The following is a 15354-nucleotide window of genomic DNA, read 5'->3' on the forward strand; positions in this document are numbered from 1 at the left end:
ATGTTTCTATAGAATGGCAGCACACATATGTCCTGGCTCTTTCCCCTCCCCCCTCTCTTTTGACCAGTCTCTCCCTCTTCAATTATTGAGACCCCCTCTCTCTCCAGTGTCCACCCTGCCTTGTTGCTTATTCCTAGTGGCTCCCTGTCACCCCTCGCTCTTTTATTTCTTTTTCTCATATGCCCCCCTCTGTGGCTCTGTTCCTGCCCCCCTCCAAGACCCCCTCTTATAGGGGTCACACTGCACTCAGGAGCCCCAGCTTGTAATGTTGGGGGCCCTGGGCCCTAATTGCTGGGAATGACTGACGCAGACACAGGCAGCTACTGGGTACAACTGGCCCAGAGCACATGGGCTCGGCCCCTTTTATTAAAGCTGTGTCACCTGACCAGTGACATCAGTGGTGGGTGGGTGTTTAGTGTAGGGCATACAAAACACTAGACTGCTGACGGACACTACATCCCTCCCAAACTTGGGGGAAAATGAAAACAAAAGAAAAGTCCAACCTGCGGAAGAAAAAGTGCAGTTTGCAAAACCCCACGACAAAGTTCAAACCTGTGGGAAAGAAAATGTACATACAATATAACACTGGACTCTATGAGTTGAAACGAGTCTCTTTGGCAGATTGCAGGTCGCAGATGGTGCAGTTGCTGCATCCCGGACTCATGAGTCACTGTGGCATGGTTTGCCGTTGTTCGGCGGGTCCTATCTTCTGTCTGCGCCGCCTGGACATTGTTCTCGGTCTTGCCTTTGCTTGGCACCACTGGTAACAGTTGGTAGTTGGAGAGAAGGGTGACGTGATCCGAGTATTGTTTGTCTTCTCGGTTCTCCTCTTCAGTCCTGGTCCTTGGTGATGTCTCTGGGCAGGCTTCAAAGTGTTTCTAGGCAGATGAAAGGAGTAGGTGCATACATCCCTCTCACTAGGATGTCCCTCTCGCCGGTGTTCTTCTCTCACAAGATGTCCGGGAGGACCTCTTTGCCAGGTTTCCACTGGACTGGTGTTTTCGGTCATGTTGCACCACCATAGCCTTCGGGCCGTGAGCGGGGCGCTCCACGATCTTCACCGTTGTGTCCTAGTTCCACCTGAAGGTTACGCTGTTGACTCTTTTCTTGCGCATGAAGCTTTCCTCTCCGTGGGTCTTGCAGACGCACCGTTGTGGACCTGTCTCTCTTGTGGGACTTGCTGCCACCAGAGTCCCTTGAGGCCTTTGCTTCTCGGGCTGCCACGGGTTGATGTGGAGTGGTCAGTTCCTCGAATGTCTGACATAATATCGACAGACAGAATATCTACATACAAAAATATCGACACAAAAATATCGAAATCAAAAATATCGGAGTCATATCTTCATAAAGGTAAGTACAAAAATATCGAAAAATTAATATCGTAGTACAAAAATATCGAAATTAAAAATATCGTTTTTTTAAATGTATAAATAATAATGTAAAAATAATTTTAAAATACATATAATTTTACAAATATTAAATAAAACATTAAAACATAATTAAAAAATTAAAACTAATACATATACATTTAAAATAAATTAAAAACGTAATAATTTAATGTAATTATTTTTTTTTATTTCATTTAATTGATTTAATTTAAATATACATTTTTTATTTTTACCCTGTACGCCTGTACCCCAAAAACCCAAAACTGACCCTGAACCCTAAAAATACCTTTACCCAAAAACCCAAAACTGACCCTGAACCCTAAAAATACCCTTTTACCCAAAAACCCAAAACTGACCCTGAACCCTAAAAATACCCCATTACCCAAAAAGCCAAAACTGACCCTGAACCCTAAAAATACCCCTTTACCCAAAAACTGAAAACCGACCCTGAACCCAAAAAATACCCATTTACCCAAGAACTAAAAACTGACCCTGAACCCTAAAAATACCCCTTTACCCAAAAACTGAAAACTGACCCTGAACCCTAAAAATACCCCTTTACCCAAAAACTGAAAACTGACCCTGAACCCTAAAAATACCCCTTTACCCAAAAACTGAAAACTGACCCTGAACCCAAAAAATACCCCTTTACCCAAAAACTGAAATCTGACCCTGAACCCTAAAAATACCCCTTTACCCAAAAACTGAAAACTGACCCTGAACCCAAAGAATACCCCTTTACCCAAGAACTGAAAACTGACCCTGAACCCTAAAAATACTCCTTTACCCAAAAACTGAAAACTGACCCTGAACCCTAAAAATACCCTTTTACCCAAAAACTGAAAACTGACCCTGAACACTAAAAATACCCTTTTACCCAAAAACTGAAAACTGACCCTGAACCCTAAAAATACCCCTTAAAAAAACTAAAACATATAAAATTTAAAATATTATTATATACTTACCTATACTTACATTGTAATGGTATGCGTTGTAAAGGTACCTGCGTTGTAAAAACATGCGTTGTAAACACATGCGTTGTAATGGTTTTTGCGTTGTAAAAATTTCGTTGTAATGGTAGTGCGTTGTAAAAGTTGCTTTGTAAAGGTTGTTTCCCCGGTGGATAGCGTAGGGGTAAAAATTACTATTCACACTCCAGAGGGTGCAACAGTAGGGAAAGCGTTGGATAGCATGGGGGTAAAAATTAATTCCCACACTACTCCCACTTTAACACACAACACACTACACATATAAAAAAGACAATTAATATAAATTTCAATTAATCAATTAATAACAATTAATATTACTAAATTGATGTAATTATAAATGAACTAAATAACACATATTAATTACTAATTAATTAACAATAAATACCAAAGAAAATTACAATCTCTTTAATTAATTACATTTAATTATATCACACCCTATCCCCCTATAAACACACAACCCACTACACAGAAATAAATCATATCATTTATTCACTTAATAATTATTAATTACCAATTAATTATTATTTAACAATAACAAAAAATTTAATATATTAGCACATTAACTCTAAATAATTTAAGTACATATTTAATATTATTTAATTACCAATTAATTATTAATTAACAATAACAACACATTAAATATATTAGCTCATTAACTCTAAATAATTTAATTACATAATTAATATTATTTAATTATCAATTAATTATTAATTAACAATAACAATAAAGTAAATATATTAGCACATTAGCTGTAAATAATTTAATTTACTAATTAATATTATTGTTTCCCAATTAATTAACAATAAAAAAAATTATATATATAAAAAAATTACTCTAATTAATGTAATTAACTAATTAATTACCAATTAATTATTAATTAAAAATATGTACAAAATTATATTAATTAATTAACTAATTAATATTAATTAATTACCAATTAAGTATTAATTAAAAATATTTACAAACATATATTAATTAATTAATTATTATTAAATTACTTCCCACCCTATTCCCCTATAAACCCACAACCCGCTCTGATACTAAAACGCAAAATGTAAACAAATTTACAAATTTTCAAACATACATTACAAAACATGTTTACAAACATATAAACAACACATTAAAATACATAACACTAAACAAAATTTCGATATTAGTAAAATTCGATATTAGTAACATACATACCTTAAAAAAACGATATTCTGTCTGTCGATATTTTGGACATCGATATTCTATACTATCGAAATTAAAACATCGATATTATTGTATATCGATATTTTAATTTCGATATTTTGTCTGTGTACCCAGTTCCTCAGCCGGATGTGTGAGCACTCTCGCCATTCAATCTTCCGCTCAACCCCAAAGGTAGAATTGTTGTCAACAGTCCAAACTTGCCCTCTTCTACGATCGCCACATGGATGGATGGCTTGTAGGTGGATATCTTTGACTTGTGCCGCCGGTGTTCATGCCAGGCCTTGTTCTCTGTTGCACTCTGGTGTTCTGGTGCATGTCACCATCTTCTTCTGATGGGTGTGTGAGTTGACTGGTCACACCTCTTCACTTCTTGTGATCTTCTAGTGGCACCGTGGCACTCACTACCCTTCTTCTCCTCCATTCCTTTCACGACATGGTCGGTCCCTTTTCTTTTCTTCAACCACCCAGGCCATCTCCGTGTCTCCCTGGTTGCGTCCTACCCTTAGGACACGCCTTCTCTTCTTCCGATGGCCAAACCAGGCATCGCCCCTTTCTTCCTTTCGCTCCTTCTTCTTTTCGGGTCGGTGTCATCAGACCTCTTCTGGGTCCCGTCCATGGACCTCTTCTTGATCTATTCAGTTACTATGCCTTTGATCTTCTGGCATGTCTTCGCAGTCGTGATCTTCTAACTGTCAGCTTCTCCTTTCTTTTTTTTTTGCCGGGCGACCATCTGACTGGTCATCTTCTCCTTTTCTTTCCGGGCGACCATCTGACTGGTCATCTTCTCCTTTTCTTTCCTGCGACCAACTGACTGGTCATCTTCTCCTTTTCTTTCCGGGTGACCAACTGACCGGTCATCTTCTCCTTTTCTTTCCGGGTGACCAACTGACTGGTCATCTTCTCCTTTTCTTTCCGGGTGACCAACTGCCTGGTCATCTTCTCCTTTTCTTTCTGGGTGACCAACTGCCTGGTCATCTTCTCCTTTTCTTTCCGGGTGACCAACTGACTGGTCATCTTCTCCTTTACTTTTCCGGGCGACCAATTGACTGGTCCGCATCTGGCAGTGACTTTTTGGCAAGTCATCTTCGCGGTGACCTACTGACAGGTCTCCGAGGACGCGATCCCTGCATCACTCAATCGTGGTGGTGTGGAGTTCCTTCACTCCTTGCGCGATCCTGCGCAATGCTGTGTTGTCCAGATGTGCAGAGTTCCTTCACTCCTTGCGCGGTCCTGCGCAATGCTGTTCGGTCCTGAGGTGTGGAGTTCCTTCACTCCTTGCGCGGTCCTGCGCAATGCTGTGCTGTCCTGATGTGTGGAGTTCCTTCACTCCTTGCGCGTTCCTGCGCAGTGCTGTTCTGTCCTGCGGTGTGGGGTTCCTTCACTCCTTGCGCGGTCCTGCGCAATGCTGTTCGGTCCTGAGGTGTGGAGTTCCTTCACTCCTTGCGCGTTCCGGCGTAATGCTATTCTGTGGCATTGGGGTTCCTTCACCCCTTGCGCTGTCCTGTGCAATGCTTTGCTCTGGCGCGTCCCGGCGCCGTCTCCTTGCGTGTTCCTGGAATTTCCGACGCATTCCTGCGCTGTCTCCTGGCGCGTTTCAGGGGTTTTCTGGCGCGGTCTCCTGAAGTGTTCCTTGTGCTTCTAGTGCGCCCCTGCTGTGCTGACCTTTGGTCCTTGCTGCTCTTTGAACGCTTTGCAGCCTGTTGTCCCCTGCTGGGAGTCTGCTGTCCTGTGGCCTAGGGCAAAGCTGCAGTGATCACTCGCCCTCTTGCAGACTTAACTGGGCTGTCTTTTCCTTTGAGGTGCGCTGTTGCACCATATCCACTGGGTGGCAGTGTTGCGTTTTCTCATAGCCCGGCAGTCTTCCTTTCTTGTGGGCTTTCTCTCTCCGTTCTGTCCCTGCTGCTCCTGGCTCTACGGGGGTGCTGGAGCCATGTTAACCCCAGAGATTAGGGGAGATCGGGCGCAGGACTACACCTCCCGGTGAGTTTTTATTCCCTTTTCAGGAGGCAGGCGGGCACAGGCATTTCCTTTGTGATGCCACACGGGGGAAAAGGCATTGCTGTGAGCGTGAAGGGGGCACTGTTGGCAGTCACTTTTTCTCCTGTGCCTGCCCCTCGCAGCAGGCAAAGTGTTCACGGGCTGCGGGGGAGGGGTCGCTCTGATCGGCCTCGCAGGGGGGGCTGGTGCCGATCCTTAATGCGGGTGAGCTCCGCTTTGATTTCCGAGTGCCCTGCAGATCCCCATACACTGCGGGCGCTCCGCAGTCGATCATTGTCCCTTCACTGTTGGGGCATATGGCGCTTCGCTGCGGGGCAAATGCGGGTGGACTCCGCTTACTTCAATTAGGAGCCCCGTAGCTCTCCTCACGCTGCTGGCTCCTTTCCCCACCGCCGTGGCAGGTTTGATCAGACGCTGCGCAGCTGGGCAGAGGTGGCTGCATGCAGGCCGCAGGTGGGCTCCGCGAGCCTTGCTTGATTACGGGGCAGTTGCGGCCGACGTCGCATCGCTGCAGGCAGGCCGCGGGTGGGCTCCGCGAGTCCTGCTTAATTACGGGCGATGCTGGCGCCGCTTACCACTGCTGGAGGCACCGTTCATGTCTATGGTTCATTGCGGGTGGGCTCTGCTTGATACACAGTCAGAAGGGGGGTCGCTTCAGGCACGCGCGACCCCCGAGGGCATTATTAGCGCCCTGGCTCACCTCCGGTCCGGTCGACCTCGCACGCCATGCGGGTGGGCTCCGCTTTTGGCGCTTTGCTTTCCGGGGATCACCTTGGTGTTCGACCGACGGTCCTTTTCACTTGATCCGCGGGTGGGCTCCGCTTCGGTCACCACACGGTGGGGCCTCACTGGCGGCCGACGCGGGTGGGCTCCAGTCGGTCCGCACACTCCCGGGCACTTCGGGCCGCGCCACCACGTGGCGCTCGGTTGCGGCCGGCACAGGTAGGCTCTGGACGGTCCGCTGCACTTTCTCGTCGCGCCGGAAGGCTCGCGCTGGGCATGGAGGTACGGGGTGGACTCCCGGTCACCTCCTCATGGATCTTCAGGCCCGGGGAACAGCACACGCCCCGCGGGCCTCTCGGCAGCCGGCGCCGCTCCCCCCAGGGGGTGCCCTGCACATGGGCAGTTCCCTTCTTCTTTCCCGGGGGTGTTCAGCTGCGGCACGCGTGGCTAGCGTCCGCCCTCCTCGTCGCCAATGTAATGTTGGGGGCCCTGGGCCCTCATTGCTGGGAATGACTGACACAGACACAGGCAGCTACTGGGTACAACTGGCCCAGAGCACATGTGCTCGGCCCCTTTTATTAAAGCTGTGTCACCTGACCAGTGACATCAGTGGTGGGTGGGTGTTTAGTGTAGGGCATACAAAACACTAGACTGCTGACTGACTCTGGGACACTACACAGCTCATCACAGGGCTTCCCCGTGTCTGTGGCCAGGCCTATGAGCTTCAGAGCCAGGGGATCTGCCCCCTGCCCCTTTCGCAGACAGCATCGCCGGCAGAGTATGGATTGCGGAAGCGCATCCCTGCAGTACAGGGAGGATCCCCGGGGACAGACACTGAACCCAGCCCTTGCTCCAGCCGTGCCCAAGCGCTCAGGTAGGGCTCCGAGCAAAGCCTGGCTGCTTCAACTACTTCAACCATGCCCCTACATGTGCGTGGCCTCTCAGCGCCCAGACTGCTAGGTGAAACACAGATGGGGACCCAGGGTCAGTCATCACCAGCCAGGTCTGTCGTGGGGTGCAGCAAGACTCTTTTGGGAGACACACCTATCGCATCATCTATGGATATGACCCTCATTGAAAGAATTATGGCCCACATTGAAATACATTTAACATTACATGTATTGAATTGATTATATGTATACTACCCATCGTCAAAGGAAGGTAACATGTTTAAAATAAATATGACTCATGCTTACATGAACATGACATGCAGTGAAATAAATATTGGCTGCATAGAAAGAGATATGAACTGTGTTAAAAATAATCTGACATGCCCTAAAATGATTATAACCTATACTGGAACAAAGATAACATCTGTTGAAACCAATATGGCATGAATTGAAATGATTATGACACATGTGTAAGTGAATATAACATATATTGAAATGAATATGACACATGTTGAAATGAATATGGCACCTGGTAAAATGAATGTGGCCTGTGTCAAAAAGAATAAGACACTCCTTTGAATATGAAATCCTCTGAGACAAATGTGGCAATGAAATGGGTAAGGTATATGTTTAAATAAATATGACCCATGTTTAAATGAATATGGTATGTGCTGGAAGGATGCTGGCACGCTTTTCAATAAATGTCACATATTGAATTTAGTATTTCCTGTGCTAAAACTAATATGACACACCATGAGATTAATATAACATGCACTGGAAAGAGAGAGAGAATCCGTTTAAAATGCATCTCATAAACATGGTGCATAAGGATTTTGTGGTACAAAGATATGTAGTATGAGGAGTCTGGGCACAAAAACAGAGAGAGAGACCATGACCCTAATGACTACTTATTATCACATAGTTTTTTGCAGTGATACCACTCAACCACGTTATAAGTAATACTGGATGCCATGTAAAAGTCCCATTAAAAGACACAGATAAAGCTGCCCAGCAGATGGAAATACTAAAAAAGTTTTACTTGCTCAGAGCTGGAGGTATATCAACTGACAAAAAGGTACCTGTGTAGGAAAATAGGATTTACTTCTATGGTTACCCCCACTTTTTGCCTGGTGATAAGCTGTATTATGACTAGTCTGAGTGGGATTCTGCTAATCAGGACCCCAGTCTATCTGCTTTCTGCCTAAATTGTTGTGTTGAGTACTTAGGTACACTCAAGATTGGATACTGGGATACCCTTATCGGTCTCTAGTATATGGTACTAAGGTAGCCATGGCATCCCATGGCCTGAAGCATGCATTATGCCACCCATGAGAGACCATGCTAAATGAAACTACAGGCCAGCCATTGCAGCCTGTGTAAGTTGGTGCTAGCACCACTTACTAAAGATATAGGTTCACTATATTTAAGGGTCACTGCACTTAAACCCTATAAGTCACCCCTATAGAAGGCATTTACAATAATGAAGGCAGGGTGCTTGGTTGTGATAGGTGATATGTGATAGGGTGTCCCTGCATGAGCAGGGCACCCCTGCAGCCTATGGAGTCCATTCACCAGGGTTGTCAATGAAGCAGCCATATACTATATAGAGGGGCACCGCGTAATCGTGCGATGACCATCTCGAAAACGGCTGCAATGAATCCTATCATGTTTGGTATCAAAGATGTTGGAATCATACCCCCACACCATAAACGGTGTAGTAGGTATGATTCCAAGCACTGGAAGAGCCTTCCGTTAGGCTCTCAGTGTTCCCGGTACCGGCCTTCTAGTTCCGGACAGCACAAAATGGTTGCTGCCGACCAGAGACACATTTCTGCACTCCTGAGCAGAAGAAGGTGGAACAATAGGCAGTACCGATCCCTTTCAAAGCATACTGTATTCATTTCCCTGCATTACATATTCATATCAGCATAAACCATATTTACTTTAAATCATGTCATAGTCCTTTTGCATATCATAATCAGTTCAATTCATATCATATTTATTTCAATGTCAGTCATATTTATTTTAGTCTGTGCCATATTCATTTAAACACATACCCTTTTGATTTTAGCAATTGTCATTAATTTTAAAGTATTCAATATAATTTCAGCACATCTCATTTGTATTTCAACACATGCCATACTAATTTTAAGGCATGTCATTTTCCTCTCAGTCAATTCCATATTTGTTTCAATGCATGTCACATTTATTTTAATGTAGGTCACATTTATTTGAACTCTGGTCACACTCATTTCAGTGAATCTTATATTTATTTGAACATGTGTCATATTAGTTTCAATGTGGCTTCCATTCATTTAAACATGTCTCGTATTAGTGCCCATGTATGTTATAATAATTTTACTGTGTGTCAAATTAACTTCAGTACAAGTAATATTCACTTCAATGTGGTCATACGTGTTATAGCCTTTTCAACTTGTATTACATTTATTTCGAAATATAATATATTTTAATTTGTCATATTCATTTCATTGAGGGTGATATTCATTTCAGTCCATGTTAGTCATTCAAAAATTTGTCATATTCCACTTAAATCATGTCAAACGAATGTCGTATTTTTTCAATGTAAGTAACATCAATTTTAATGCTTGTTCTATTCTTTTCGGTGACGGTCATATTAATTTCTGTATGATTGACGTGCATTTTAGTATATGTTTTATTCAATGTAGCACGTATTTAATTCATATCCTTCACTAAGTCATGCATTCATTTTGCTTTTTATCGAATTAGTTTTACTACATGGGTTATTGATTCTGCCATGTATTTTATTGGTTTTAAAACAAATTACATTCTTTCTGGTGTGTTATATTCTTTTTGATATGTGCCTTTCAAGATGTGACATTTGTAGAGCTATAGTTTGGGCATGAACACGTTCCCATATTTGCCCTGCTCCAATATAAACGCTTATGCCATAACTCTCAGGCAAAGTCCCTCCTCAGGAACTGGAACATAGTCGATGCCAGACAGGTTTCAGCCTTGTTGGGCCTCATTAGTGAGTGTAGCTTCAGGCCTCTGGCCCAGTGAGCATGGGAACCACCTGGCTTATGTCAATTCACTAAATGTAAAATAACTCAAGCCCCAGACTAGAGATGAATGTTCATAACTGCAAGTTCACCTCAACCATAGCAAGCAGCACAGGCTGGAATCCCTCCACCTGCCTTACCAGCCTTCTGTCTTTTGAACCCAGGAACTCGACCGGGCAGCGGGGGATCCGCAATGGATTGAAACCATTGAGAAGGACATTCATCGCCAGTTCCCATTTCATGAGATGTTCCTCTCACCAGAAGGTCCTGGGTAAGGAAGGTCAAAGCGCAGGTTCAGAGTTTCTTTTCTATGTGTCACTTGAGTAAACTTTCACTTCTTGTACTTGTTGGTCTTGGGGTTCTTGGGGTGTGTTTTTGGTGGAGTGAATACACTCTGTTCATGTTCCAGGCTTTCTTAGAACTCTGTTTTTTCTGTAAAGTATTTTGAGCTAGCCACCACAAGTAAACCAGTTTGGAAGATAGGCTAGCTGATGGGTAATAAAAATCTTAAATTCTGCAGCAAATACTACAGTATACTAATGCTTGCAAATGGTTTCTGTCATTTATGTGTAAGTAGATACGAGCCCAAAGTTGTTGAAGGCATGAAGATAGTTGTTAAGGTCCCCTTTTTTTCCATGTAACTGCACTGCACTGGAAAAGTGTTGTGGCTCAGTACCACTGATTACGAGTCAGAGTTTCCACCCTGCTAGTACTGTGCACTTGTAATGAGGATCTGTGCATCAAAATGTATATCGAGGTAATGCTGATTGATTTGCATGCACGCTGCTCTCTGGAGGAACAGCACAAACTGGTGCTAGTTTCTGTAATATAATCATGTTCACCAGCATATACTTTTGAACCAATTTCAATAAAGTCATTAAAAGCAACATATTTCTTTCTCTGAGCTCATATGTGCACATTAATCATCATCTGCTACATAAAATGCCACTTTCATAACATGCTTCTTTGCTCACAATCAAGTTTAAAAATGACAAACAACATACATGGAGTACATAACTGTGGCCTCTGACACTACAGAGATTACCTGCCCAATCTTCCCAGCTGAGGGTCTATTCAGATGCTAAAGAGGCATGAAGCTCTTCCGTTGTTCACAATGAAGATGTGTGTCATTAGTATCACTAAATACGTTCTTTGTGAATTTGTTGAGATATTTTTGGGTTGCTCAGGGGCATATTATCAAGACAGGAGATAGAATTATCGCCGTTTTATCGGCAGAAAACTGCTGATAAAGCGGCGATAATGGGCTTGATAATAGGCTCTATTGAATTCCAATCGAAGCCCATGTTAGATGTCATCAAATCTAACATGGGCTTCGATTGGAATTCCCTAGAGCATATTATCAAGCCCATTATCGCAGCTATATCGCCAGTTTTCTGCCGATAATACGGCGATAATTTACATCTCCTGTCTTGATAATATGCCCCTCAATCCTTAGTAAAACACCGACTTAAGACACTCACCCCACAAAAATAAACACATTTTGAAGAGTTTGAAGGGGAAAACAAATTTGTCATAATATGGTTGTCCATATTTACACAGTTTAACAAACTTTCAATGTTAATATATATATATATATTTTGTTCCACTTAAGAATCCAAAAGTTACAGGGACATTATAGTTTGGAAATAGAATTAAAAAACCCACAGAAATTCACAGAAAAAAACCAAAGGTTTGAGTGACGTTATAGTTAGGCTCAGATTTCACTTCAACCAAACCAATGAAATTCAGCTGTTATATATTTACCTGAGCTAAATATAACTTATGGCCCTGCAATGCACTGCTTATGACCTCACATATTACATAACTCATGACATGGTCAGTGACATCACTCATGGCATCACTGATGACATCTCAAAGTATATCATCCTCCGAACCACTCACACACCCACTCACACACCTATACAACCTCACATATACCCACTCCCACACAACCACTCACAGACCCATACAAGTACTCAAACACCCACACACTGATTCATTCAGCCACTCACACATCAAGTCAGTCATATGGCAACATCCGTTTGTTTAATTTGTGTCTAGAATTCAGTCATTTTCAGTCCAGACAGAACTAAAGGATTCTGAATTATTTTTTATTGGCAGTAGAATTCATGTTGCTTCCAACTTCATATTGGCAAATATAATACTGAGCTTTTTCCAGCAGAGGGCAGTATATGACAGTGTTCTTGTTTGAGGGAATTTAGTTTTCATCTGACATTAGACAGCAAATAACAGTGTATTTTTGTTCTTCTAGCAAAAAACACAATCTGTTCTTTTTATCTGACTATCACCATTTCCCACCAACGTTTAATTACTAATATCGTCACAATTCCAGATATCCCTGTTCACGTGGTGATAACATCAGACGTCACTGGTGTGGTGTGTGCAAACCGGCCGTAACATACAACGAGCACAGCTCGCCCAGAATTTGCGGACCCAGGCCAGGCAGGATCTTGTGTGTAGTACATAGCGTCTTAAAGTAGACTCTCTGGGGCATATTACCAACGATTAGCGATATTTATCGCTAACGAGGCTTAGCAACGAATTTTTTAACGCTAAGCATCGCCGGAAATTATAGCAGAGATAACTTGCTATTAGCAAGGTTTATCTCAGAAGTGATAAAAATCCTCACGCTAACTGCCAAATGAGAGATTATCGCTGGCAAAACCAACGATAATCTCTCGAAGTTTGGCGTTAGCTTGATGATAGGGGCTCACAAACTTAGCCATGATATCCACCTTCCATAGGATATCATGGCTAAGTCAGGAAAATACCAGGTGTAAAAAAAGCAGCGCTAACCGCTGCTTTTTTTTTATCACTAACAGGGTTACCGAAATCCTTGATAATAGGAGAAATGTCACTTAACAACATTTCTCCTATTATTTTTCTCTGGAACGCCTTGGATCTCATTAGAGATGCAAGGGGAAGCGTAGAGAAAAAGGGTGCTAACATGCGAATTTGCGTGTTAGCACCCTGTTGCTGATAGGGAGATAATTGTATCTCTGCTTTCTTGGCTTTTAAAGCCGAAAAAGCGGAGATAAATCCCTTGATAATATGACCCTCTGTTCTATAGACAACCAGTGTAGCCGGCGAAGCAGGTCTGAGGCATGGCAATACTTAGGTAGTGCAAAGAGCGTGCAGGCAGCTGCGTTCTGTGCCTGTTTAAGTCTTTTGGTCACAGCTTTATTAATGCCAAGTAGGAGCTAATTGCAGTAACCTAGTCGAGACAGCACAGTGGATTAGACGACCATCTGTCGGGTGGGTGAGTCAAAGAGTCCCGGAATGGGTTTCAGGCCTCGTAAAAGACGAAATCAAGTGCCCACCACTGTCTTAGGGTGCCCCTCAAACGAGAGGGCGCTGCCACCAGAACTCTCAGATTCTTAACCACAGTTTTCGTTGGGGGGTTCCAAGGCCCATATCTCGGCCCACCAGAAGCACTTTTGAATTGGTGGAATTCAGTTGCAAGTAGTTGTCGGCCATCCATTCAGAGATGGCCGTCTTGGAATTTCGCCTGACCTTGTTTAGCGTTGGTGGAAAATGTGAACACAAATTGGGTATAATCTGAATATGATACCATGGCAATGCTCCGGGCTTTAGCTGGAAGGGACAGGGGGCGACAAAAATATTAAATAAAGTGGGGCTCAGGGAATATACCTGTGGAACACCACAGCCGAGAGGATGGACACTGGAGGTATTAGGAGGGGCAGAGACTTAGAAATACCAATCGGTCAAGAAGGACAAGAACCAGGCCAGGGCCTTGCCATTGATCCCGATCTCCTCTAGCGGATGTAACAGGATCCTATGGGAGACAGTGTCGAAGGCCGCGCTAATATCCAACAGGATCAGTGCCGAGGTTCTGCCCTCATACAAGGCAGACCGTAGCTGCTCTGTAACTGCAAGTAGGGCAGATTGGGTGCTATGTCAAGGCCGGAGAAACAATAACAGGAGTAAACCGGTTAACCCAGGTGAGACTGGGTTGAGTTTGCAGCAAAACAACGTCTCAACTAGTCATTCGAGTATGGCAATTAGAATAATAGTATATCTCAAAGGAAGGAACAAAAGAAGGGAGACCACAACAGAATTGGTAAGGTGAAAAGTAATATTTGTAGGTAGTTGTAACAGCACTACAGTACGATTTTATAGACATTGACCACGAAAGGGTATGAACTAATAATAATGTGGTCAATAAGACAATGAAAATATATACAAGGTCAGTATTTTTGATTTGGGATAAATAGATTGGCCACAACAGCGCTAAAGTTCTGTGCTAGGCAGTCGACGGCGTTTCAACCGGATCAATTCCCGGTCATCATCAGGACAATGGTCACTACTTCCAAGGTAGTGCTGAGTACTGCAGAGAAAGGTCATGAGGAGCAGCCGTAGAGGTCCAGCAGAAAAGTGATCAATCTATCAAGTTGTCCAGCAGGAAAGGATCAATCAATCAAGTTAGGCAAGGCAGTGAATCATGGAGAATCCACTGTAAGAATTAAGCGGAAGGTCTTGCGTGAGGAAACAGGTTGGCAGGAGAAAAACAGGACAAGGTACTCCACTACCAGTTAATGGTTTACAAGAGCTGGGTTTTGGGATGATCTGTATATTGAGATGGAGATCCAAGCTCCGGGAGTCCTGGACGGGGACAGCTTCTGAACCGTGTGGTCAGGAACGTACCACAATTGAGGGGAGCCGGACGAATCAAGGAAGAGGAGGAAATTCCTCTGATTTGCAGGAGGGCGGGGGACGAGTAAAACAATGTACCTTGTGCGAGCTGCATTACTAACTAGGCGATGCAGCACGCGCAAGTTCATTTGTTTATTTAATTACTTACCGTAATCCTGTCTGTCGTGTGTCAGACTCCACTACCCCCCACCCTGCCCCTCTCCCGCCCCGCACCACTCCCTCGGCGAGTCGCCACTGTATTGCTACCTCTGATCACCGCACCACCTCCAACAGAACGGTGGTTGCCTGGCGGTGGTCCCAGGGTGGTCCAACCACCCAGCTCATAATGGGGCAGTCGGACCGCTGGTGTGGCAGTAGATGGACCGCCACTGCTGCACCCCTGTGAGTCTGCCAGTCCTCAGACCGCCAGACTCATAATCAGGCCTTAAATGGCTAA

General features: G+C 43.8%; 1 protein-coding gene across 1 annotated transcript in view; it reads left to right on the top strand.

Moving 5' to 3' along the window:
• TBC1D10C (TBC1 domain family member 10C) overlaps positions 1-15354 on the top strand; it is a 185753-nt gene that overhangs the window by 85237 nt on the left and 85162 nt on the right. Inside the window, exon 5 of the mRNA XM_078659202.1 lies at positions 10388-10494. Coding sequence (XP_078515328.1) covers positions 10388-10494 — 107 coding nt within the window. The remainder of the gene's footprint in view (positions 1-10387; positions 10495-15354) is intronic.

The sequence above is a fragment of the Lissotriton helveticus genome, chromosome 1_1 (genome assembly GCF_964261635.1).
Source record: "Lissotriton helveticus chromosome 1_1, aLisHel1.1, whole genome shotgun sequence".
NCBI lineage: Eukaryota > Metazoa > Chordata > Amphibia > Caudata > Salamandridae > Lissotriton > Lissotriton helveticus.